This window comes from Sapajus apella, unplaced genomic scaffold (assembly GCF_009761245.1).
Source record: "Sapajus apella isolate SASKATOON/1434 unplaced genomic scaffold, GSC_monkey_1.0 scaffold63, whole genome shotgun sequence".
Classification (NCBI taxonomy): domain Eukaryota; kingdom Metazoa; phylum Chordata; class Mammalia; order Primates; family Cebidae; genus Sapajus; species Sapajus apella.
In genome coordinates, this window is record NW_022437003.1 from 470,637 (window position 1) to 494,978 (window position 24,342).

At 42.6% G+C, this 24,342-nt stretch overlaps 1 protein-coding gene across 1 annotated transcript in view; it reads right to left on the bottom strand.

Annotated features, from left to right (window-relative positions):
* The window catches only part of ALDH5A1 (aldehyde dehydrogenase 5 family member A1), a 36,703-nt gene that overhangs the window by 9,722 nt on the left and 2,639 nt on the right, over window positions 1–24,342 (bottom strand). Inside the window, exons 2-7 of the mRNA XM_032247623.1 lie at window positions 22,099–22,182; window positions 21,281–21,451; window positions 19,749–19,865; window positions 9,983–10,126; window positions 4,706–4,849; window positions 2,435–2,593 (exon numbers count right to left, since the gene is read on the bottom strand). Of these exons, the coding sequence (XP_032103514.1) occupies window positions 2,435–2,593; window positions 4,706–4,849; window positions 9,983–10,126; window positions 19,749–19,865; window positions 21,281–21,451; window positions 22,099–22,182 (819 nt within the window). The remainder of the gene's footprint in view (window positions 1–2,434; window positions 2,594–4,705; window positions 4,850–9,982; window positions 10,127–19,748; window positions 19,866–21,280; window positions 21,452–22,098; window positions 22,183–24,342) is intronic.

The following is a 24,342-nucleotide window of genomic DNA, read 5'->3' on the forward strand; positions in this document are numbered from 1 at the left end:
ATAATTCTACTTAACAGGGGTCTACCCTTTTGGTCCCCAAATATAATCTGCTCTGCCCTTTTCTTGTCATATTAACGTGAGGTGCAGGTTTTTTTTTCCTGGAACCCACTCTATGACAGTATGTATACTAAAGGCAACACAATGAACTGTGTTAAATAAGGTAGTTTCCACCAAACTTTTTTCCAGCAAAAAAAGAGATCTCGCGGTCTGCTTGTTTGAAGTCCTGGCATGCAGCACCATCTGCAGGGTAACGTCTGTGTGTTTCCTGTCAGGAAAACATTTCCAAGACAGAATGGTTTCCCAGACTGGCTGCAAACCAGCATCATCCTGGGCACTTAAAAAATGCCAATGCCTAGGACTACTCCACATCAACCAACACCCAGATAAACTAGCACCCCGTCTTCCTGGATGGGTCCCAGGCACCCGTAGCTGGTGATGGCACGGTGTGCGTTAAGGACCACCACTCTAGGACTTGAACCACAGCTGGCCTAGACCCAAATTGCCTTCACTAGACAAGTGAATACCTCTGGTTTTTCCCCAAGGTCCAAAGTCACCTGTAAAATGCAGGTAGTACCAATGTAAACTTTAATGTATTCTCTTTATCTAGAGTAATCCCAAGGCAGTATCTAGAAATTTATCAGAACTCTGTCAAACCTCCATGCTTCCCTGGGTTTCCCAAGGCAATGGATGCAGGTTCAGCCGAGTTGACGCCCATGGAGTGGAGGCAGCCATGGAGTTAGGGGTTGGCTCTCAGGCTCTGAGGAGGCTGAGAAGCAGCGGTCCGACTGCTTCCGGTGCTGAGTACTGACTTGGCTCTCGCTTCCTTCTGGTTCTTCAGGTGTACCCAGGGGCTGGCTGTGCGTTGACTGTGTGTCTCCCTCCAGCCACCTCTCCTCCCTTCTTTCCCACACACAATCTTCAGCTTCTACTGTCTTCCTGATTTAAAATATTCCATTAAAACCATTTCTGGGTGGGTGTGGTGGCTCACGCCTGTAATCCCAGAACTTGGGGAGGCTGAGGCAGGTGGATCACCTGAGGTCAGGAGTTCGAGACCAGCCAGGTCAACATGGTGAAACCCTATCTCTACTAAAAAGATAAAAAGTAGCTGGGCGTGGTGGAAGGCACTCAGGAGGTGGAGGCAGGAGAATCACTTGAACCCAGTGAGGCAAAGGTTGCAGTGAGCCAAGATCACACCACTGTACTCCAGCCTGGGCAACAGAGCGAGACTCTGTCTCAAAAAAAAAAAAAAAAATACTGGATGTTTGATATTATAAGAAAGTTCCTTGTCACTCCAGAAAGGATTTTTTTTTAAACAGTAGAATAAGGAGAGAAGTCTCATATAGCTAGTAGTGTGGATTAGAACTTTTTTTAAATAAACAAATTTTTCTTAAAAGCAGTTTCCCTTCAACATCTCTAAATCCTGAACATGGCATCTGCGATCCTGCGCCCCTGCCTGGGATACTTTCACCAAGGAGTGTTCTTGACCAGGATTTTTTCATCAAGAGAAGAAAGAACAGGACAACGTCAGAATTATAGCTGAAATGCAAACTGTCTGAAAACAAAGCCAGTCTTCCCATAGGTGTTCCAAAAGAGGAACTTTGTCTCAAGATCCTACTTGCTGAGGCAGTGAAGGATAGAATTACCACCACTGTAACAAAATTTATGGAAGGCAGTAAAGACCTGCAGTGACAGGCTGCAGGAGGCCTCGGTGCGGTGGCAGGGCGCCAGCAGCTCAGGACCAGACACCCGCAACTCAGAAACTGGGAGGCAGAAATTCACTTTTCCCGGGTTTCTCCACTGTTTTCCAAATAGGATTGCTGGGCGCTTTACAAAAATGACGTCTTTGTTTTCAGTTTTTGGTTTTTTTTTTCCTTTTCAACATCATTTTTTTAGCTGTTATTTTTTTTTTTAACTTACTTTAACCTTTGTAGTTTTTTAATGAAAATATAGTTGAAAACTCCATCTACTCCATGTATAGATGTAGATCTCTCATACTCTGTGCTTTCTTTAAAATTTATTTTCACTTTTTTGCCTTTCAACATCATTTATTTTTTAGCTGTTATTAATTTTAATTGACAGAAGATAATTGGACATTATTTGGGGAGTATGGTGTGATACTTTGATTCATGTATACAATATGTGATGACCAAATCAGGGTAGTTAGCACATCTGTAGCCTCAAATATGGATAGTTTCTTTGTACTGGAAACTTTCAAAATCCACTCTTCTAATAATAGCTATTTGAAAATACATTGTTGCTAATTACAGGCACCCTGCAGTGCTAGAGAACACCAGAGCTTATTCCTCCTGTCTAGCTGTAACATTCTGTCAACCCACCCCTCTATATCTGTACCCACGCGCTCCAGCCAAAGTGTTTCTTGCTGATTAAGCATTTGATACTGAAACCATGAAATTTAATAATACAATAAACTTACCTTTTCTACTGCTTTTTCATTAATTAACGGGCCCTGAGTAGTTCCTTCCTCAAATCCATTACCTACACGCAGGTTCTTCTTGATGGCCTCAGCAAATGCTTTTACAAAGGCATCATGGATGCCCCTTTGCACCAAGAATCGGTTTGAGCAAACACAAGTCTAGACAGGAGACAAAAACACACCCACACAGTTTGTCAGAAGCTGCCTCTTGGTGAAAACGCTTCCCCTGGTGGTTCCCTCTGTGTGCAACCTGCCATTTTCCCCCTCACGTGGGCTCGGCCCCAAAGATAAAAGCACTGAGTCAGCACATGCTCCTCTCCAGTTCCCTCCACAGCTGCTATGCACCTGTGATTAGATGGCAGTAAGGACCTGTATGTAAAAAAAAGAAAAAAGCCGCCCAATCCATGTTTTTTTATCCATAAAATAAATGGCGGGGTTGGTGGAGGGAAGGCGGAAGAATGCAGTTCTCCTGGGAGACTGGGATGCTGCAGCAGAGGGTAAGAGGAATACAGTCCAACACCAACTGACGTTCTTTTCTTTTTGGATACAGGGTCTCAGTCTGTTGCCCAGGCTGCAGTGCAGTAGTGGTGAGTTCACTGTAGCCTTGACCTCCAAGGCTCAAGAGATTCTTCCACCTCAGCCCCCCAAGTACGTGGGACTGTAGGCACTTGCCACCATGCCCACTTAAATTTTAAATTTTTTTGGCTGCACACGGTGGCTCATGCCTGTAATCAGCTCTTTACGAGGCTGGTGGATGGATCACCTGAGGTCAGGAGTTCGAGACTGGCCTGGCCAACACAGGGAAACCTGTCTCTACTAAAAACACAAAAATTAGCTGGGTGTGATGGTGCACACCTGTATCCCAGTCACTCGGGAGGCTGAGGCAGGAGGACCTCTTGAACCTGGGAGGTGGAGGCTGTAGTGAGCTGAGATTGCACCACTGCACTGCAGCCTGGGCAACAGAGGGAGACTTTGTCTTAAAAAAAAAAAAAAAAATTGTAGAGACAGAGTCTCACTCTGTTGCCCAGGCTGGTCTCCAACTCCTGAGCTCAAGTGATCCTCCTGCCTTGGCCTCCCAGAGTGCTGGGATTATAGCTGTGAGCCACCATACCTATCCCTAAGTTGTATGTAGCTTTATAGTGTAACTGATGGTAACACATACTGGCATTTTGTGTTTATGAAGGAAAATACACCTATTTCTGACAAAACCAAGCTTATTTAGGTTATGTGAAAGAGAAAAACTTTATTACCAAAGGCCAAAGCAAGGATGAAAATCATCTGATAAAGAAGATCACACAACATTTCATAACTTTTTTCCCATATAACCTTTCAGGGGTATTTATTCTGTTTCTAGAATGCATTTAAAATTGCATACTGGTGGCACCCTTACGATGAATGTTGACGCATATTTTAGAAGGCAAGATCCTAGAAGTGGAAGACAGGACCCTGGGCTCAGAGTCCCAGCTCCTCAGCAGAGTTGAGACTATGGCCCAGGGATGTCTGACTCAAGTCACTTTTTCTGTCTAGAGTTTCATTTCCTTATCTGTAAAATGCAACGTCTGTAGAGCAGATAACTGTGACGGTCCCGGATAGATCAAATATTCCAGGATTTCCTATGAAGACATGAGCTCAGGCCTCTGTTCCCCCAGGACAGGCTGGGAAATCAGAACCCCTCAGAAACACTGCTGGCATGCGCCTGTCCCTGTGGGGCGCCTTTGATGCGCCCTCCATCTCGAGAGCGGGGCCCCGCTAGTCGTAGCAGGCAGCAGGGTTTTGAGTTTTCCCTGCCACCACCCTCCACAGTTTCTTACCTTCTTTCCCTTAACACTGTGGGCCTCAGAGACCCCAGCTGTTCAAGGCTGTTCTGTGTCTGAGCAGATGATTTTATCATTCAATAGAGAAAAGATCAATGAGAGAAAACTATAAAAATAACCAGATGCAAAGGGCAGGGGAAAGAAGAAAAGAGAGAACAATTTGACCACAGGGCATCTGCTGTTCAGAAAACTCTTTGAAGCCCGGGGCTGCGCTTTACTTTTGGGAGGCCCTCTGAGCCTCGTATAGTCCCTGGTTTAAAAAAAAGGAAGGCACACTCTAAATACTTGCTGAAAGAATCAATGAATAAAGAATGAATGGAAGGAACCGAAAAGTTTCCTTCTGGGATATAAGGCAGCAGAGGTGGTGCGATCTTTGTAATAAACACACCCTCTCACAAACATACACACTCACACATGCACACACAAACACACATCCTGAAATACTTCCAGGACTCACCTGTCCAGCGTTCCTAAATTTAGATGCCATTGCCCCTGCCACGGCCTGGTCCACGTTGGCACTGTCAAATACTATAAATGGAGCGAGGCCACCCAGCTCCATGGACACCCTTTTCACAGAGTTTGCTGCATGGCGTAACAGGACCTGTGACAGAGGAGGGAATGAGTGAGCACAGAAATCCGCTACCAGGACTCTGAAGCTTTTGTTTAAAAAAATTACCAAAGAGTGAAAAAAGCAAGGTGCACAGTAGTGTCCATGGGAGAAGTCTTTGCATAAGAAAAGGAGAAACAAGAATACGAATTTATGTTTGTTTGTGTTTGATAAAGAAACATTGGGAAGAGACTGGGTATGGCAGTGTGCACCTGAAATCCCAGCACTTTAAGAGGCTGAGGTGGGAGGATTACTTGAGCCCAGGGGTTCCAGACCAGCCTGGGCAACATAGTGAGACTCCAGTTCAAAAACTAACTAAATAAATAAATTAGTAAAAGAAACACTGGGATGACAAAACACTAAAAATCGTAACTTATAGAAAGGGGGAGGGAGTTAGGGCTGGGGAAAGGATGAGACTTATCACAGTAAACATTAATACTGTCTTAATTTCTGAACCATAGAAGTAAGTGTATTATCTATTTAAAACAATTATATGATGGGCTTAAAACTCATAGAGATAAGGTAATAAAATCACCTAGTATCCCACAGCCCATAGCTTGCACTGATAGCATTTTAAAGTATATCCATTTAGAATTTAGCCATGCAGGTTACATTTTTTTTAAATGTACATTTTATTTAAAAAAAAAAACGGATAGTATAATTATATAATTACACAGTTTTGTCACCTGCTTTATCTTCCCAATGAATCATATATTTGGGACCTCTATCTTAACTCATAACACTTTATGCCTTGCTTCTTTAATGTAACACTAATGTAAAGATCCTCTTGTCAGCACGTGTTTCTAGACCTTTATTTATTATTATTATTATTATTTGAAATGGAGTCTCACTCTGTCACCCAGACTGGAGTGCAATGGCACAATCTCTGGTTACCGCAGTCTTCACCTTCTGGGTTCAAGCGATTCTTCTGCCTCAGCCTCCCGAGTACCTGGGATCACAAGCAGCTGGGATTACAGGCATGTACCAACACGCCTGGCTAATTTTTGTATTTTTATTAGGGATGGGGTTTTGCCATGTTAACGCCAGGCTGGTCTTGAACTCCTGACCCCAACTGATCTGCTGCCTTGGCCTCCCAAAGTGCTGGGATTACAGGCGTGAGCCGCTGTCTCCAGCCTAGAACATTCCTTCAGATGCTTGCATGGTATTCCCTTGCATGGCTGTTCTGTCATTTATGCATCCAGGCCCCAGCTGTTGCACATTTAGGTTGTTTCCATCCTTGCTGTTAAAAACAACACTGTGATTATTCCTTCAGGACGAACATTAGAATTGCTGGCTGAGTGTACAATCGTAAGGCTTTTGATACACATAGCTATTACAGTTTAAATATCCAGGAGGAGATTTCATAGCCTAAGGAGCTGTACAGGAAGGTTTAAGTGTTTTATTAAGGATAGTAGGTCTTTGTCTAGTCATGGCTTCAGGAAAGATGGGACCACACTTGAGATGACTCAAGAGAAACAGGCAGTGCTGACAAGCCCAAGGTGGCTCTAGGATTGTCCCCGAAGTGATGTGCACTCTGGCGTCATGAGTATTGTTGACAGGATTCTCGTAAAAACCCAGAGTGGCTGGAAGCTGGGCCTGTGCAGGGACCCTGTCCACGCCCTTATGTTCATATTTCAGCAATCAAATGGTAGTAACAGTCTTCTCTAAAACATGACTGTTCAACAAAGTAATTCAAATTTTAAGACGAAACATATTTCTTTATTGGATGCAATGTAACTATTTTTAAAAATCTTGTTTTTTTATGTTCTTATTTGAAAAATTTTAAGAAAGGTCATTGATTTTCCAGGATTTGCTTCAGTGCAAAACGATTCTCCCTGCCGGGTCACTCCCTTTTGCCTCCCCCTGGCCTTGGGCACAGGTCCTGTCTCTGGGGTCTGCCCCTCCACCTGCACTGGCTCTTGTGTCCCCTGACATCGTCCTCTCCTCGCTCAGTCTCTGCTTCTCCAGGAGGGCGGCTTGCCCTGGCCACTGGGTATGGTATGAACTCCAGTCATGTCTTAACATATCTTTTCAGCTCCAGTTCCCATGGGCTGACCTCCTCAGGGCCTCAGCTTCCAAAGACAGCATGTGATTGATTTATTGGCCTGGCCCATCTTTTTTTTTTTTTTTTTTGAGTTTAGGAGTAGAAGTTTAATAGGCAAAAGAAGGAGAAAAATGGAAAACAGCTCTCTCTCTAGTGAAGGAGAGGGGACTTCCGAGAGGAAAAGGCCCTGGCCTAGCCCACTTTCTATGCCAGGGTACTTGTCCTAGGTCACCAGCCAGCCACGATTTCTGTTTCGCCCAAGTCAATGGCCACTCACGGTTCAGTTCTCTGAACAGGGGAAGAAATGGGGTATCAGATGCTTTACAACATGGCTGCTGTCCTCTCAGTGGGGCCTTTCGAGGGGCGGCCCCCCTTAGCAAAGGGCAAGGGCAGGATAGGCATCCCTAGAACAGGCTCGCTGTGTGCACCTGAGTTACAAGGCAAGGTTCTACCCCCCAGGACCAGGCGCTCAGCTACCGATCTCTGTGAAGCCCAGCCCGGCAGAGGCGCTGGCTGCATGCGTTAGTTATCCTTTTAGCTATACTTGTCATGTTTCCCACTCAGTCACTTGAGGTGCATCACTGTCCTGGGTTAAGAGGAGTAAAGCCGGACTTGGCAGGGTCACGGGTGGTATTTCCTGGAGCCCTGTTAAATAAGGATAGTTTGCTGAGAAAACTGAGAGAAAGCAATGGATGGCTTGCTCCCCTTTGCCTGGCACCCTGAGAATTTCTCTGGCTTGAATGACGAAGGATTTACAACCCTTTATCCCAGGCTTCCTCTTTTTTTCTAACTACTTCGTAGTAACATTTGAATCCTTCTACGGGTAAGTTTGCATTGTAAGAACCACTGATCAAGGGTAGCAGTTTATAGACCTAAAAATTCCTTTCTTTTCTCATATATATATATATATATATATATATATTTTTTTTTTTTTTTTTTTTTTTTTTTTTTTTTTGAGGCAAAGTCTTGCTCTGTCGTCAGGCTGGAGTGCAGTGGCGTGATCTTGGCTCACTGCAACCTCTGACTCCCTGGCTCAAGCAATTCTCCTGCCTTAGCCTCCCGAATAGCTGGGATTACAGGTACGCGCCACCATGCCCAGCTAATTTTTGTATTTTTAGTAGAGACAGGGTTTCTCCATGTTGGCCAGGATGGTCTCGATCTTCTGATCTCGTGATCCACCCGCCTTGGCCTCCCAAAGTGCTGGGATTACAGGTGTGAGCCACCGCGCCCGGCTAAATATTCCTATTTCTAATATTAATGAATGGTAGGATTCCAAAGCACTTCTCCCTGAGTATGAGTTTATGGCATAACAAAAGTGATTATGGTTGGGAGCCATTAAAATTACCTTATTCCAGCCAGGTATGCTGGCCCACACCTGTAATCCCAGGACTTTTGGAGGTCGAGGAAGGAGGATCACTTGAGGCCAGGAGTTCCAGACCAGCCTGGCCAACATGGCGAAACCTCATCTCTACAGAAAATACAAAAATTAGCCAGGCGTAGTGGCACAGGTCTGTAATCGTGGCTATTCAAGAGGCTGAGGCACAAGAATCATTTGAACCCAGGAAGCGGAGGTTACAGTGAGACAAGAACACACCACTGTACTCCAGCCTAGGCGACAGGCCAACTGTCTCCAAAAAAAAAATTTACATTATTCCTTCCTGCTTCTCATGGTTTCTAAAATGACCATAGATTCACAAGAGCTTTGAAATTAGACTTTTTAATTTTTATTATTTTTTGACATGGGGTCTCACACATATTGCCTAGGCTGGAGTGCAGTGGTGAGATCACGACTCACTGCAGCCTTGACCTCCCAGGCTCAGGTGATCCTCTCACCTCAGCCTCCCAAGTAGCTGGGAGTGCAGGTGTGTGCCACCAAGCCTGGTTGTTTTGTTTTGTTTTGTAGAGACAAGGCTTCACCATGTTGCCTAGGTTGGTCTCAACCTCCTTGGGCTCAAGCGATCCTCTTGCCTTGGCCGAATAGTATGAGTAGACACGTATATGTGGATGTGTATATATAAACCAGTAGAAAAAAAGCACACCTTCTGAAGAGAAACACCATAAACAAAAACTTTTGTTCTACTTTGATTTTTTCTCTTTTGGACATTTAAAAGGATAAATGAATATCTACTTAACAGGCACACATGTTAAGTTTTCAGGAAAGAACATTTTATTATGGCTGGGCGCGGTGGCTCACGCCTGTAATCCTAGCACTGTGGGAGGCTGAGGTGGATGGATCACCTGAGGTCAGAAGTTCAAGACCAGCCTGGCCATCATGGTGAAACCCCATCTTTATTAAAAAAAAAACAAAACACTTTAAGGGGAAAAAAACCTCAAAGAAAAAGACCTTTCCATTTCTCTAAGTACTTTTAGACTAAACACAATTTTTGTTCAATTCAGAAACATCCATTTCAACATTAATAGTGTGTTTCTAGAATCTCTAATTCTAGATTATTAAAAGAAACATGCATTCTAGAATTGAAAAAAATACAGTGGAGAACTTTCAGCCACTTCACATACAACAAATAATGCAAACATAATGGGACCATCACTGCCCCAGTTTCTTTGGTTTTCGTCAAGCGGGAACCTATGTCATGCCATAAAGAACTGTCAAAAATGTCTCCAGAGGATGGTCAGATATTGCTTTATTCAACCAACAGACCTTTTTGTTTTTTTGACAGTCTTGCTCTGTCACTCAGTCTAAAGTGCATTGGTGCAAACTCGGCTCACTGCAACCTCTGCCTCCTGGGTTCAAGTGATTCTCATGCCTCAGCCACCTGAGTACCTGGGATTACAGGTGTGCACCACCATGCCTGGTTAATTTTTGTATGTTCTGTAGAGACGGGGTTTCACCATGTTGGCCAGACTGGTCTTGAACTCCTGGCCTCTAGTGATCTGCCCACTTCAGCCTCCCAAAGTGCTGGAATTACAGGCGTGAGCCACCATGCCTGGCTTGCAATAGGGCTTTTAATACTCTGCTGGAAATCTTTCCAAAATTGGTGATCAGAATGAAATAGTACTTTTGTAACCTATCAAGATAAAATATTAGAAAGACATTTGTTTTCTTTGAGACTTGAGTCACATACCTTTCCTGTAGTTGTTGAACCAGTAAAGGAAATTTTGGACACCAGAGGATCCGTACAAATCACCTCCCCTACTTCCGCGGCATTCTTTCGAGAGCAGGGAATGACATTGTAGACTCCCGGAGGAATTCCAGCCTGGCTTGCAAGCTATAAAGAGAAACAGCAAACATATGGCAACAATATATCAAACTGAAAAAAATAAAATAAAAAAGGAATAAATAGATGTTTAATCCAAAAAGTAATGGAAAAAAAATTAAGCTGACACTGGGGACAGAGTAAGAATATATTTGGAACGTAGATACGATTCTTATTAGTGCTAAAGTCACATTAATATTAATATGTTGTTAAACATCATTACAGTAAAATTTCTACCAGGCTCGATGGCTCACTCCTGTAATCCCAGCACTTGTGGAGGCAGAGGTGGGAGGATCACTTGAACCCTGGAGGGTGAGGTTACAGTGAGCTAAGATCACATCACTGCACTCCAGCCTGGGAAACAGAGCAAGAACCTGTCTCAAAAAAAAAAAATTCCTGGAGTATAAGTTTCTTTCTTTCTTTTTTTCTGGAGACGGAGTCTTGCTCTGTCACCTACACTAGAGTGCATTGGCACAATCTCCACTCATTGCAACTTCCGCCTCCCAGATTCAAGTGACTCTCCTGCCTCAGTCTTCCCAGTAGCTAGGATTACAGGTATGCACCGGCTAATTTTTGTAGTTTTAGTAGAGACAGGGTTTCACCATGTTGGCCAGGCTTGTCTTGAACTCCTGACCTCAAGTGATCTGCCCACTTCAGCCTCCCAAAGTGCTAGGATTACAGGTGTGAGCCACCGCGCCTGGCCAGAGCATAAATTTCAATGCCGTCTTCTGTTCAAACAAACAAACAAATAAAAAGCCCTGAATTTCTATCCTGAGAAAAATCAGAAAAGATGCCAAACAAAAAGTTATCTGAATCACCTGTAGAATCAAGGGTGGGAAAGTGGAAAGGGGCATTCAGTGAGCACCTACTAGGTGCAGGGCAGCAGGGCAAAGCCTTTCCAAAGGTGATTTCCCAGGGAAGCGATGAAGAAAGGAGGCACAGCAGAGAAGAGTCCAGCCAATGCCACATGCTAGTAAGTAACAGAACACGCGTGCAAACCCACAGCTGCCTGAGCCGGACATTCATGCTCTTTTGGTAGAGATTCCCTTTGGATAAGGCATATCCTGAATTATTTTAATTTCCAGATTCCATTAACACTTAGCTTATTACGTAAATCTGACTGGAGATTCTGGGAGGACAGTGGTAACGGCAGAGTTTGTGAACCGCCCTCAATGTCATCATGAAAATAGCACTTAGACAGCAAACCCAAAATCTCAGAGACATTCACAAGACAATTATAACAGACATTTACAGCAAGATGAGATGGCAAGGTGTCTCCACAATAAACCACAAGTTACAGGTGGGTGAGAATACACCGCCTGCGTTGACAAGACCTGAGTGTCCTATTGGCACCTGTGTGAGAGGAAGCAGGGGGCAGCAACAGGCCGTGTGATGTACCCCATAACCGAGAACCCCAAATAGTCCACAGCTGTTCCATCTGAGGACAGCAGCTGTAAGTGAACGGGTCTTGCCTTATCAATGGCAGGTGAATACGTGGGACGCTGCAGGAAGGACTGAAGGGCACGAGAGTGCAGCCTGGAACCATGTGAAGAAGGGCGAGGAGGCGCCGATACAGGCAGGGGAAGGAGGCTCAGGAAGCAAGCTGCCTCATCTCTTCTCGACACACAAGGAAGCAGAAGGTACTCTGTGAAGGTAAAGAAGCTATTTCTAACGGGGCCTTCTTCCAGAAGTTCAAGAAAACGAACTTCACATAAAAATAAACAAAATTCTGAGAAAGCATTGAGGTCAAATCCCATACAAAATTGTTAAAAGAAAAAAGAAGCTAGGTGTGGTGGCTTATGCTTGAAACCCCAGCACTTTGGGAGGCCAAGGTAGGAGGATCACGTGAGCCCAGAAGTTCTAGACCAGCCTGGGCAACATAGTGAGACCCTATCTCTACAAAAAATAAAAAACATTAGCTGGGTGTGGTGGTGCACACCTGTGAGATATGGCAAGGGTTCTCTTCAAACAGCCTGCTCTATGTTCTTTAATCCAAGCACCCCCGCACCTTCTATTCTCCTGTTCTTCTATGTTACCACATGCCCAGCCATCCCACAGCCCCAGCTCACATTCCTTTCCTTATTTGAGAAAGGACTGGCTCTCCAGTTCACTGCAGATGACCCCTTCCTCCTCTCCCCTCTCTCCCATCATGCGTCCACCTTATCTAAGAAAGTTTAACTGTTTAGCCAACCAGGCCTTGTTTAGATTGTGTGGTCCAACCCTTGACAAAAGAGGAAAGACACAGAAGCGGATGCCACATTACAGATAATTGAAAACCCCTGCTTCCTTTTGTTCTGTATGCTCTCGCCATTGCTCCACGCAAGACGCACCCTTCTGCAGAAGTAAATTTGCTTTGCTGAGAAATGTTTTGTCTGAGAGCTCACTTTTTCTTATGACACAGCTTTATTTCTAACAACACCTGTGATCCCAGCTACTCGGGAGGCTGAGGCAGGAGAACTGCTTGAGCTTTCGAGGTTGAGGATGCAATGAACTGTGTTCACACCACTGCACTCCGGCCTGGGTGACAGAGTGAGACCCTGTCTCAAGAAAAAAATAAGAAGAAGAAGAAGTAGAATAATATCCCTATAGACAACAAAAGCATATCAGAAAGACATGCCTACAAAACAGACCCAAACTGGGCTGGGCATAGTGGCTCATGCCTGTAATCCCGGCACTTTGGGAGGCCAAGGTGGGTGGATTGCTTGAGGTCAGGAGTTCAAGACCAGCCTGGCCAACCTGGTGAAACCTCCTCTCTACTAAAAATACAAAAAATTAGCCAGGTGTGGTGGCAGGTGCCTGTAATCCAAGCTACTGAGGAGGCTGAGGCAGAAGAATCGCTTGAACCCGGGAGGCAGAGGTTGTGGTGAGCCGAGATCACACCATTGCACTCCAGCTTGGATAATGAGAGTGAAATTCCATCTTAAAAACAAAACAGAACAAACAAAAAAACCCAGACCCAAACCGTAACTTACAATTTCAAAACAAGGTAAAAGATGACAAGAAAATTATACCAAGACCCAAAAGAACAACCAACATGAACTGTAGCCAGAAAACTTTGGAAATGAGGTGAAGGAATACAGGAAAGAATCAATTTAGTAATGGGGGACTTGAATACTCCACTGACAGCACTAGACAGGTCATCAAAATAGAAAGGTAACAGAGAAACACTGGACTTAAACTATACCCTGGAACAAATGGACTTGGCAGATATTTATAGAAGACTTTACCCAATAACTGCAGAATATACATTCTATTTATTAGCGCATGGAACTTTCCCCAAGATAGACCATATCAAGCCTCAATAAATTTAAGAAGATTTATTGAAGAATTTAAGACGATGGAAATTACATCAAGCGCTCTCTCAGACCACAGTGGAATAAAGCTGGAAATCAACTCCAAAAGGAACCTTCAAAACCATGCAAATACATGGAAATTAAATAACTTGCTTCTGAATGATCATTAGGTCAAAAATGAAATCAAGATGGAAATTAAAAAATTCTTTGAACTGAATGAACAGTGGCACAACCTATCAAAACCTCTGGGATACAGCAAAGGCGATGCCAAGAGCCAAGTTCATAGCCCTAAATGCTGACAATCAAAAAGTCTGAAAGAGCATAAACAGATAATCACAGGCCACACCTCAAGGAACTAGAGAAATGAGAACAAACCAAACCCAAACCCAGAAGAAGAAAGGAAATAACCAAGATCAGAGCAGAACTAAATGAAATAGAAACAAACAATACAAAAGATAAATGAAACAAAAGCTGATTCTTTGAAAAGACAAATAAAACTGATAGAACATTAATTAGCAAGATTAACCCAGAAGAGAAGAGAGAAAATCCAAATAAGCTCAACTAGAAATGAAATGGGAGATATTACAACTGATACCACAGAAGTACAAAAGATCATTCAAGGCTACTATGAACACTGTTACGTGCATAAACTAGAAAACATAGAGGAGATGGATAACTTCCAGGACACATACAACCCTCCTAGGTTAAATCAGGAAGAATGAGATACCCTGAACAGACCAATAAGAAGTAGGAAGATTGAAATGGTAATAAAAAATTACCAACAAAAAAAGTTCAGGACCAGATGGATTCACAGCAGAATTCTACCAGCCATTTAAAGAAGAATTGATACCAATCCTATTAACACTATTCTACAAGATAGAGAAAGTGGGAACCCCTCCCTTAATCATTCTATGAAGCCAGTATCACCCTAATACCAAAACCAGGAAAGGACATAACCCAAAAGAAAAATTACAGACCGTCTCTCTGATGAACACAGATGCAAAAATCCTTAACAAAATCCTAGCTAACCAAATCCAAGAACATATCAAAAAGATGATCAAGTGGGTTTCACACCAAGAATGCAGGGATGGTTTAACATAAGCAAGTCAATAAATGTGATATACCACATAACCAGAATTGAAAACAAAAATCATATGATCATCTCAATAGATGCAGAAAAGCATTCAACAACATCCAGCATCGCTTTAGGATTAAAACTCTCAGCAAAACGGACACACAAGGGACATACCTCAATGTAATATAAGCCATCTATAATAAACCTACAGACGACATAATGCTGAATAGGGAGAAGTTGAAAGCATTCCCTTTGAGAACTGTAACAAGAAGACAAGGATGCCCCCTCCCACCACTTCTCCTCAACATAGTACTGGAAGTCCTAGCCAGAGCAATCAGACAAGAGAAAGAAAGAAAGGGCATCCAAATCAGCAAAGTGAAACTGCCCCTTTTGTTGATAATATGATTGTTTGTTGATAATATGATTGTTCACCTAGAAAACCCTAAACACCTCTCCATGAAGCTCCTAGAACTGATAAAAGAATTCAGTAAAGTTTCCAGATACAAAGTTAAGGTACACAAATCAGTAGCTGTTCTATACACCAACAGCAACCAGGCCAAGAAATCAAGAATTCAACCTCTTTTATAACAGCTGCAAAAATATATTTGTATAAAATACTTAGGAATATATCTAACCAAGGAGGTGAAAGACCTCTACAAGGAAAACTACAAAACACTGCTGGAAGAAATCATAGGTGACACAAACAAATGGAAATACATCCCCTGCTTGTGGATGGGTAGAATCAATATTGTGAAAACGACCATTTGCCAAAAGCAATCTATAAATTCAATGCAATTCCCATCAAAATACCTCTGTCATTCTTCACAGAACTAGAAAAAACAATCCTGGCCGGGTGTGGTGGCTCACGCCTGTAATCCAAGCAGTTTGGTGGCCAAGGCGGGCAGATCACCTGAGGTCAGGAGTTCAAGACCACCTGACCAACATGGTGAAATCCCGTCTTAAAAAAAAAAAAAAAATCCTAAAATTTATATGGAACCAAAAAAGAGCCTGCATAGCCAAAGCGAGACTAAGCAAAAAGAATAAATCTAAAGGCATTACATTACCTGATTTCAAATTATACTATAAGACCATAATCACCAAAACAGCATGCTATTGGCATAAAATAGACAGACAGACCAATGGAACAGAATAGAGGACCAGAAATAAAGCCAAATACTTAAAGGCAACTGATCTTTGACAAAGCAAACAAAAACATAAAGCGGGAAAAGGACACCCTATTCAACAAATGGTGCTGGGATAATTGGCTAGCCACATGTAGAAGAATAAAACTGGATCCTCATCTCTCACCTTAGACAAAAATAAACTCAAGATGAATCAAGGACTTAGATCTAAGACCTAAAACTATAAAAATTCTAGAAGATAACATTGGAAAAACCCTTCCAGACATGGTGGGCCTTGGCAAGGATTTCATGACCAAGAGCCCAAAAGCAAATAAAACCAAAACAAAGACAAATAGCTGGGACTTAATTAAACTAAAGAGCTTTTGCATGGCAAATGGAGTAGTCAACAGAATAAACAGACAACCCACAGAGCAGGAGAAAGTCTTCACAATCTATGTATCTGACAAAGGACTAATATCCAGAATCTGCAATGAACTCAAACAAATTAGCAAGAAAAAAAACCCAACAATACCGTAAAAAAGTGGGCTAAGGACATGAATAGACAATTCTCAAAAGAAGATATACAAATGGCCAACAAATACATGAAAAATAGCTCAACATCAGTAATGATGAAGGAAATGCAAATAAAAACCACAATGTAATACTACGTTACTCCTACAAGGTTGGTCATAGTCAAAAAATCAAAAAATTATAGATGTTGGCATGGATGTGGTGAACAGGGAACATTTCTACATTGCTGGTGGGAATATAAACTAGTACAAACACTACAGAAAATATTGTGGAGATTCCTTAAAGAACTAAAAGTAGAACTAACATTTGATCGAGCAATCCAACTACTGGGTATCTACCCAGAGGAAAAGAAATCGTTATACGATAAAGATACTTGTACACTCATGTTTATAGCAGCACAATTCACAATTGCAAAACCATGGAACCAACCCAAATGCCCATCAATCAACAAGTGGATAAAGCGCATCCTATGCGGTTTATACATAGGATGTAAAACTACTCAGCCATAAGAAGGAATGAGGTAATGGTATCTGCAGTGACCTGGATGAGACTGGAGACTATTATTCTAAGTGAAGTAACTCAAATGCAAAACTAAATGTCGTATGTTCTCACTCATAAGTGGGAGCTAAGCTGTGAGGAAGCAAAGGCATAAGAATGACACAATGGACTTTGGGGACTCAGGGGGCAAGGGTGGGATGGGAGTGAGGGATAAAAGACTATAAATTGTGTGCAGTGTCTACTGCTCAGGTGATGGGTGTAGCAAAAGCTCACAAATTACCACTAAAGAACTTAATCATGTAACCAAATACCTGTTCCCCAATAACCTATGAAACAAAAATTAAAAAATAAAATCACATATTTTGTACCCAGGGGAAAAAAAAGATAATTTTTAAAATTAGGGAAAAATGAAAAAGATACAAGAGAAAGTGACAAAAAAGATTCAACTCATGGATAATACGAGTTCCTAAAGGATAAAACCAAACCAATGAAGAACAAGTCCCAAAAACTTTATAGAGATATAAAACAAAAAGGCTGGAAACTCCATACTCAAAGAGCACACTGCATACCTGCAGTATGGACTCAAAGCAGTCATCAGAAAGACATATTCTAGTGACATTACTGGTCTTTAAAGACAAAGGGGAAAAAAATCCAACCAAACACTTTTGTGTATCTAGGCAAAAATGAAACAAGTTGACTCACAAATGTAAGAAACTTAGATTACCATTTGAATTTTCAAGAGCAACACTTTGTATCAGAAGAAAATAGAGAATATATTTAAGATAATCAAGTAAAAAAAAATGTAAGCCAAAAATTGTATACCCAGCAAAACTGCTTTATAAGCACATTGGGCACAGACTCCTGTGAACATTTAAGCAGGGGAACTATCACTCCCATGAGCACTTCCTGAGGAATCTACTACAGAATGGGGTTCAGAGAGACACGGACATAAGCACTGGTGGTGAGCACAAACATACAGCTGCTTATTGGACTAAGTCTAAAGGAGTGTTAAACTGGAGAGAATAGAGCATGTCATGGTTGTAGTCTTGGCAGTGCAGATAAGGTGTAACTATTTTAAAATACAGAGAAATGCTCATAGCCAAGAGGGGTTAAGGAGATAAGACAACTAAATGTAATGTGATATCCTGGACCAGATCCTGAAACAGAAAAAGGAGACTAGGTACAGACTAATAAAATCTGAGAATGGATTTTAAAGTATGGACTTTAGTTAATAACAGTGTATCACTATTGGTTGATTAATTGCAACAAATATACCATCCTAATGTACCTAATAGGAGAAACTGGTGTGGGGTATGTGGGAAATACCCGTCTGCAATTTTTCTGTAAATGTAAAACATTCTAAAATAAGAGTTTATTACTAATAATGAGAATGGAAAGAGAGCCGGGCACGGTGGCTCAAGCCTGTAATCCCAGCACTTTGGGAGGCCGAGGCGGGTGGATTATGAGGTCAAGAGATCAAGACCATCCTGGTCAACACGGTGAAACCCCGTCTCTGCTAAAAAAAAAAAAAAAAATACAAAAAATCATCTGGGTATGGTGGCGCGTGCCTGTAATCCCAGCTACTCAGGAGGCTGAGGCAGGAGAATTGCCTGAACCCAGGAGGCAGATGTTGCGGTGAGCCGAGATCGCGCCATTGCACTCCAGCCTGGGTAACAAGAGCGAAACTCCGTACCAAAAAAAAAAAAAAAAAAAAGAGAAAATACCAAAAAGTAAACCATTTTCAATAGGCACATTGGTGATGATGTTAAAATTAATATTTTGTAAAACCCCAAATAAAATTAATACTCAAAAGCTGTTGTTCTATCTAATTAGTATATATGGAATATTAATTCAGTCATTCCCTGAGTTCTTAGAAACCAGGAAAGAAGGAGACGCAGATATAAAAGAAGTTAAGTAAAAACTCTATAGAACTGAATTTGAATTGGAAGTTTCTGTAGAAATTTCTGCAGCATTGTATTGTGTGTGTGCCTGTGTGTACGTAAAAATGTGTATCTCCTAGCCCTGCGCATTGAAAAGACCTATAAATAGTGACAGAGTAGGTGGTTTTAGGTGTTAAGGGGAAAAAAGCAAAGCAGAGAAGGGGATCAGGAGCATCAGAGTGTGAGGTTGTGATTTTTTTTTTGCGACAGAGCCTCTCTCTGTCACCCGGGCTGGAGTGCAGTGACACAATCTCAGCTCACTACAACCTCTGCCTCCCAGCTTCAAGTGATTCTCCTGCCTCAGCCTCCTGAGTAGCTGGAATTACAGGCATGTGCCACTACGCTCGGCTAATTTTTGTATTTTTAGTAGGGACAGGGTTTCACCATGCTGGCCAGGCTGGTCTCGGACTCCTGACCTCAAGTGCTCTGCCCGCCTTGGCCTCCCAAGGTTCTGGGATTACACGAGTAAGCCACCACGCCCAGCCAAGTTGTGATTTTTAGACAGAGCGGCCATGGAAGGCCTCCCTGGGAGGGTGGCATTTGAATAAAGACGTGAAGAAGAAAGTCATGTGGGTATCTGGGGAAGAGCGCTTCGGACAGGGAACGTATACAGTCTGAGTGCAGGGCAAGTCTGGCGGGGTCTGGGGAGTGACAGGGGCCAGAGTGTTCCAAGCAGATGAATGAAGAGTGAGGGGCTCCAGAGTGATGGACGAGGTCAGAGGCATACTGGGGGTTGGGAAGAGACATCTTATAGGACCTTGAAAGCCACTAGGGAATCTGAACTTTACTCTGAGTGACACAAGAAGCCACTTGAGGTTTTCAAACAAGAGAGTAAGATCTCATGGCATACAGATTGACCCGGGAATGGGAATGATAAATAAGTTCCTTAAATGTGAGAAACATCCACATTTAAGTGCCTATTTAATGAAGATGATGGATACCATTTCTACAGTAGGCAGAAAATACATGTCCTGCAGATGCCAGAAAATCCCCCATCCATTTATTCCTCCAAAAGAGCTACAGCTGACTTAAAATAATTGCCAGTAGATGAAAACACAACATCGTGTATCAGGAGACAAAGGAAAGAAGTAGGCTCCAAAACTGCTTCCTTCCGTCCCAGATAAACATCAAGTTTTGGGCTTTGTCTGCTTTGTGCAAACACGGGGAGCAGCTCACCTCAGCCAGGGCCAGCGCGGAGAAGGGCGTGTCTTCGGCGGGCTTCACCACCACTGTGCAGCCAGCTGCCAGGGCAGCCCCCACCTTCCGGGTGATCATGGCACTGGGGAAATTCCACTGGGGTTAGAAGAGCAGAGGAAGTATATGAGAGGAAGGACTGCCTCGTTAGTGCAAAGGAAGGCAGGTTAGGAAGTCAGTGAATAAATTCCATTGCACGACTGACTGACACACCTGTTTGGCTGCACAGGCGAGCTCTCAGAACACCTGGCCCCTGCCAACTTGAGGGACTCTGAGATAAAGTATCATGAAGACAGAAAATATTTTTAGAATTTAACACAGTAAAAAATGAGTTAGACCAGGTGTCAGCCAACTTTTTCTGTGACTGGCCAGATCATAAATTTTTTAGGCCTTGTAGAATGTATGGTTTCTATGGCAAGTACTCAACTCTGTAGCTGCATTGTGAAAACAGCCACAGACAGTAGGTATATAAATGGGTGTGGCTCTGTCCCAATAAAACTTTATTTACAAACATAGGCAGTGGGCTGGATTTGGCCTGAGGCCCATGGGAGAAAATATTAGCAATGGTTTTGAAAAGGGCAGATGATCACTTCCTTCCACATACATATTTATAGATGCCTACAGACTTACCTGTAACAACAATATTTTATTTTATTTTGAAAAACTCTTACATAGTGCTTACTGTGTAGCAGGTTATTTTTCTATGTACTTAAAAAATTAAAATTAATTAAATCCTTATCACAACCCAATGAAGTTGATATTAACCTCATTTGCAAGTTCAGGAAAACTGAGACAGTGCAGTTAAATAATTTGAACAAGGTCTCATAGCTGGTAAATAGTGACCTTTGAGTCAAACCGAGTCAGTCTAGGCATCAGGGAGATTCTATCTGTAACTATGCTGAGCAGGAAACACACAGGCATCTTGAGACCAGCTGATAGATACAGGAGAGAAGTTAATAGGACCTAGCAGAAGGCAGGACCGAGAGGGAAAGTAGGCGTGCCACAAATATACTGCAGCCCCACCTGGCAGAGGCGATACTTCACTTCTTAGCCTTTTTACCTGTAGAACCTGGCCCACTGCCTGCTGGTGGGTCCACAAATGCTTTGCTGTTGATGATAACCACCAATTAAGCAAAAAAACTTTTTCCCAAACTTTTAAAATGTATCATATCATAAGTCTTTTTAAAAATGACAAATACCAGAAGATCTTTTCAGAGGTGCTTGGCAATGCCAGGAAGCCGCCTCCATGCCAAGTCGGAAGAGCCCCGGGTCCTCCTGTGGCTCTTCTCACTTCTGCAGCATTAGAAATGCCTCCTTCCGCTCAGCGCCACCACACCTAACGTTATCACAGAGGGCCAGGAAACACACTTCCACATCCAGCAAAAGCATCAGGAAACCAGGAACAGGTGACAAAGCTAACAGGGTGAGGACACCTGCTCAAGAGGAAGCATGAATTGTTTCCCAACTTCCTATCCCATCTCCCACACTAGGATCTTGCTGATCCCGTCACCTACCGGGGTGATGACTGCGGCCACACCTACGGGCTGCTTGAGGACCAGGGCCCGCTTGTCCCTTGCCGAGGTGTAGATAATGTCTCCATAAACACGGCGTGCTTCCTCTGAGAACCACTCTAGGAAAAGGGCGGAATAGAGAATTTCCCCCTGTGCCTCCTTCAGTGGCTTTCCCTAAATCAAATCAGAGAAGAACCCACATATCACCTTCTAATATTAAAAGCATGGCTCTGTGCTCCTAATTTCTTCAAGGTGCAAGAAGACTAGAAAAGTCTCCTATAATGACACCCACACAATGGGGGCATTTCTGACTCTGGTGTGAGTTTTAGAAAGTAGAATTACAATGCCGAATATATGCATGGTTGTATCACCCTAAACCACCAGAGTGATCTGCATTCCTAATTGTTTACGAATTAGGAAACATGTAATTTTTTCTTCCTTTCAATATCTCCTAAGTATTGTAACCATGATATGAAATAATTTATTATATCTATGGAAGAAATATTGGTACATTAAAAATATACAAAAACAATATTAAAAAAATGGTAACAGGAAAAAATCAGAATGGTGAAACAGCACTTATTCATATAGTTCCAAACAAAATCTATTTTTGGATACTATTAAAGAATAAATGAGAACGTACAAATTTTATTTTAGCAAATCTATGTACCCTGGCACAATAATGACTTGGTATTTGATTAGTAGCAAAGGAATCACATATTTTTTAGCCAGCAGTGATGGGAAGTCAGGGCCTTTTCCAAGTTGAGTCTCAGAATCCCTGGACAATTTCTCAGCGCACCAAGCCAGGACCCCGGACTTACACTTTCCGCTGTGATTATTCTGGCAAGGTCATCCTTATTTTTTATCATTAAATCGTACCACTTCCGAAGTAATGAACTCCTCTCCTGCAAAAGAAATAAGGCAGAAAACAAATAACATGCCAAGTATAAGACAGAATGGCAATTAAAATTCAATATCCTAACATATTAGCTGTATGGTCTCATTCTCCTTGGCTGTGAGGGTTAATTTGATGTATAAATTTGACTGGGCTCAAGGAGGCCCAGATAGCTGGTAAAACATTATTTCTGGGTGTGTGTGAGAGTTTTCAGAAGAAATTAGCATTTGAATCAGTAGACTGAATAAAGATTTGCCTTCACAAATTCAGCGGGGCACCATCCAATCTGCTGAGGACCTGAAAAGGACAAAGCGGCAGAGGACGGGCAAAGTCACTCCCCTGCATGAGCTAGGACATCCATTTCCTGCTATCAGACACCAGACACTGGCATTACCGGTACTCAGGCCTTTGGACCCAGTTGGAACTCAGACTGGACCTATCAGCTTTCTTAGGTCTCCAGTTTGCAGACAGCAGAGGGTGGGACATCTTAGCATCCACAGTCAAATAAGCCAGTCCTTTACAAGAAGTCTCTTCCTGTATTCCTATACATCTGTGATTCCACTTGTATATACATAACACTGGTTCTCATAGCGCGTTGCTTCTATTTTTCTGAACAACCCTGGGTAAGACGCCGAAGGAAACATACACTGACCTGGTTTTTTCTTTCAGACAGGTCTGGGTTTGGACAATGGGAAGCACACAAATTTAAAAAATTAAAAACATTTTTAAAGAGAGACAGGGTTTTGCTCTGTCACCCAGGCTGGAGTGTAGCTGTGTGACCACAGCCCACTGCAACTTCTGCTCCCTTGGCTCAAGTGATCCCCAGCTCCGCCGACTGAGTAGCTGGGACTACAGGCACACACCACCATGCTCAAATTGTTTTCTTTCAACTCATTTGCATGTGTTACAACTTTAAGCAGAATGTGACCTGGACACTACCTTTACCCCCACAAGACTGGCTCTGAGTTATTTGTGAACAGCTTTATGATATGCTTATGTAGGCTTGTAACTTTGCTCCTCCAAACAACACTTTTCTTTGGAAAACAAGCCCTGTGGAGAGTTCCTTCCATCAAGTTGCTTCAGTTTAACCTGTTTCTAGGTGACTAGTACATGCCGAACTGGCAACTACAGGGAATGAAAAGTTCAAAAAGTAGATCCGACGAGACGTAACAAATACTTTTCTTCTAAACAACAAGGTATAACTGGGGAACGCTTTGAGAACAAGATTTGGTCTACTAAGGAATCTGGCGTGAGAGCTAAACACTTTAGATCACAAAGTTAACATCATGCTACATACGTCTTACAACGATCACCTCTATCTGTTAAAATAAGCCAGTGTGAAACTATAAAAGCATTACTAGCCCTGCTTTAGTGCCTCAGGTATCACAGCATCACTTAGAAGCAGAAAGAAATCTCATCTTCCCCTTAAAGCAGCTGTTGTCATGCCATACAGACTATTCATGCTAACAGGATCTACAGGATGATCAAGCTCAGCTAATTAAAATTTTTTTGTATAGACCAGGTCCCACTATATTGCTCATGCTAACTGACCCTTCTCTGATACGTAGTACAGATCCAATTTCAAGTTACATCTAAAGAGGTACAGTGAGTCACAAATTAAAAAAAGAGAAAAGTTTCGTGGAAACACCTAGTATTGCTTATGATAAATAAAAACGACTTTCATTTTACCATACAAATGCATAGTTCCCTACTTTATTATTTTACACAGGGTGTTGATCTGATGCCCAGGCAGGGGGGTAGTGGCACAAGCATAGCTCATCGCGACCTCAGACTGCGGGCTCTCAGCAATGCTCATGCCTCGGCCTCCCGAAGGGCTAAGATGACAATTGTGAGCCACCAGGCCTGGCCCATTCTACTTTCAACTCTAGGTACCTCATATCAGTACAATCATACAGCATTTGCCTTTTTGCGACTGGTTTATTTCACTCAGCATACTGTCTTCAAGTATTGTTCCCTATTATCGTGGCTCACTGGTAAGCTGGATTTGTCCTAGACTGACATGAGGACTGGGGCATGCGTGAGGCATAAAAAAGGGCTTTACGTACCTAAGAAGAGGGCCCAGGCTCAACAACATGAATGCGCCGAATACCACTGAAATGCACACTTAAAAACGGCTGAAATGGTAAATGTTAGGCATATTTTACCATAA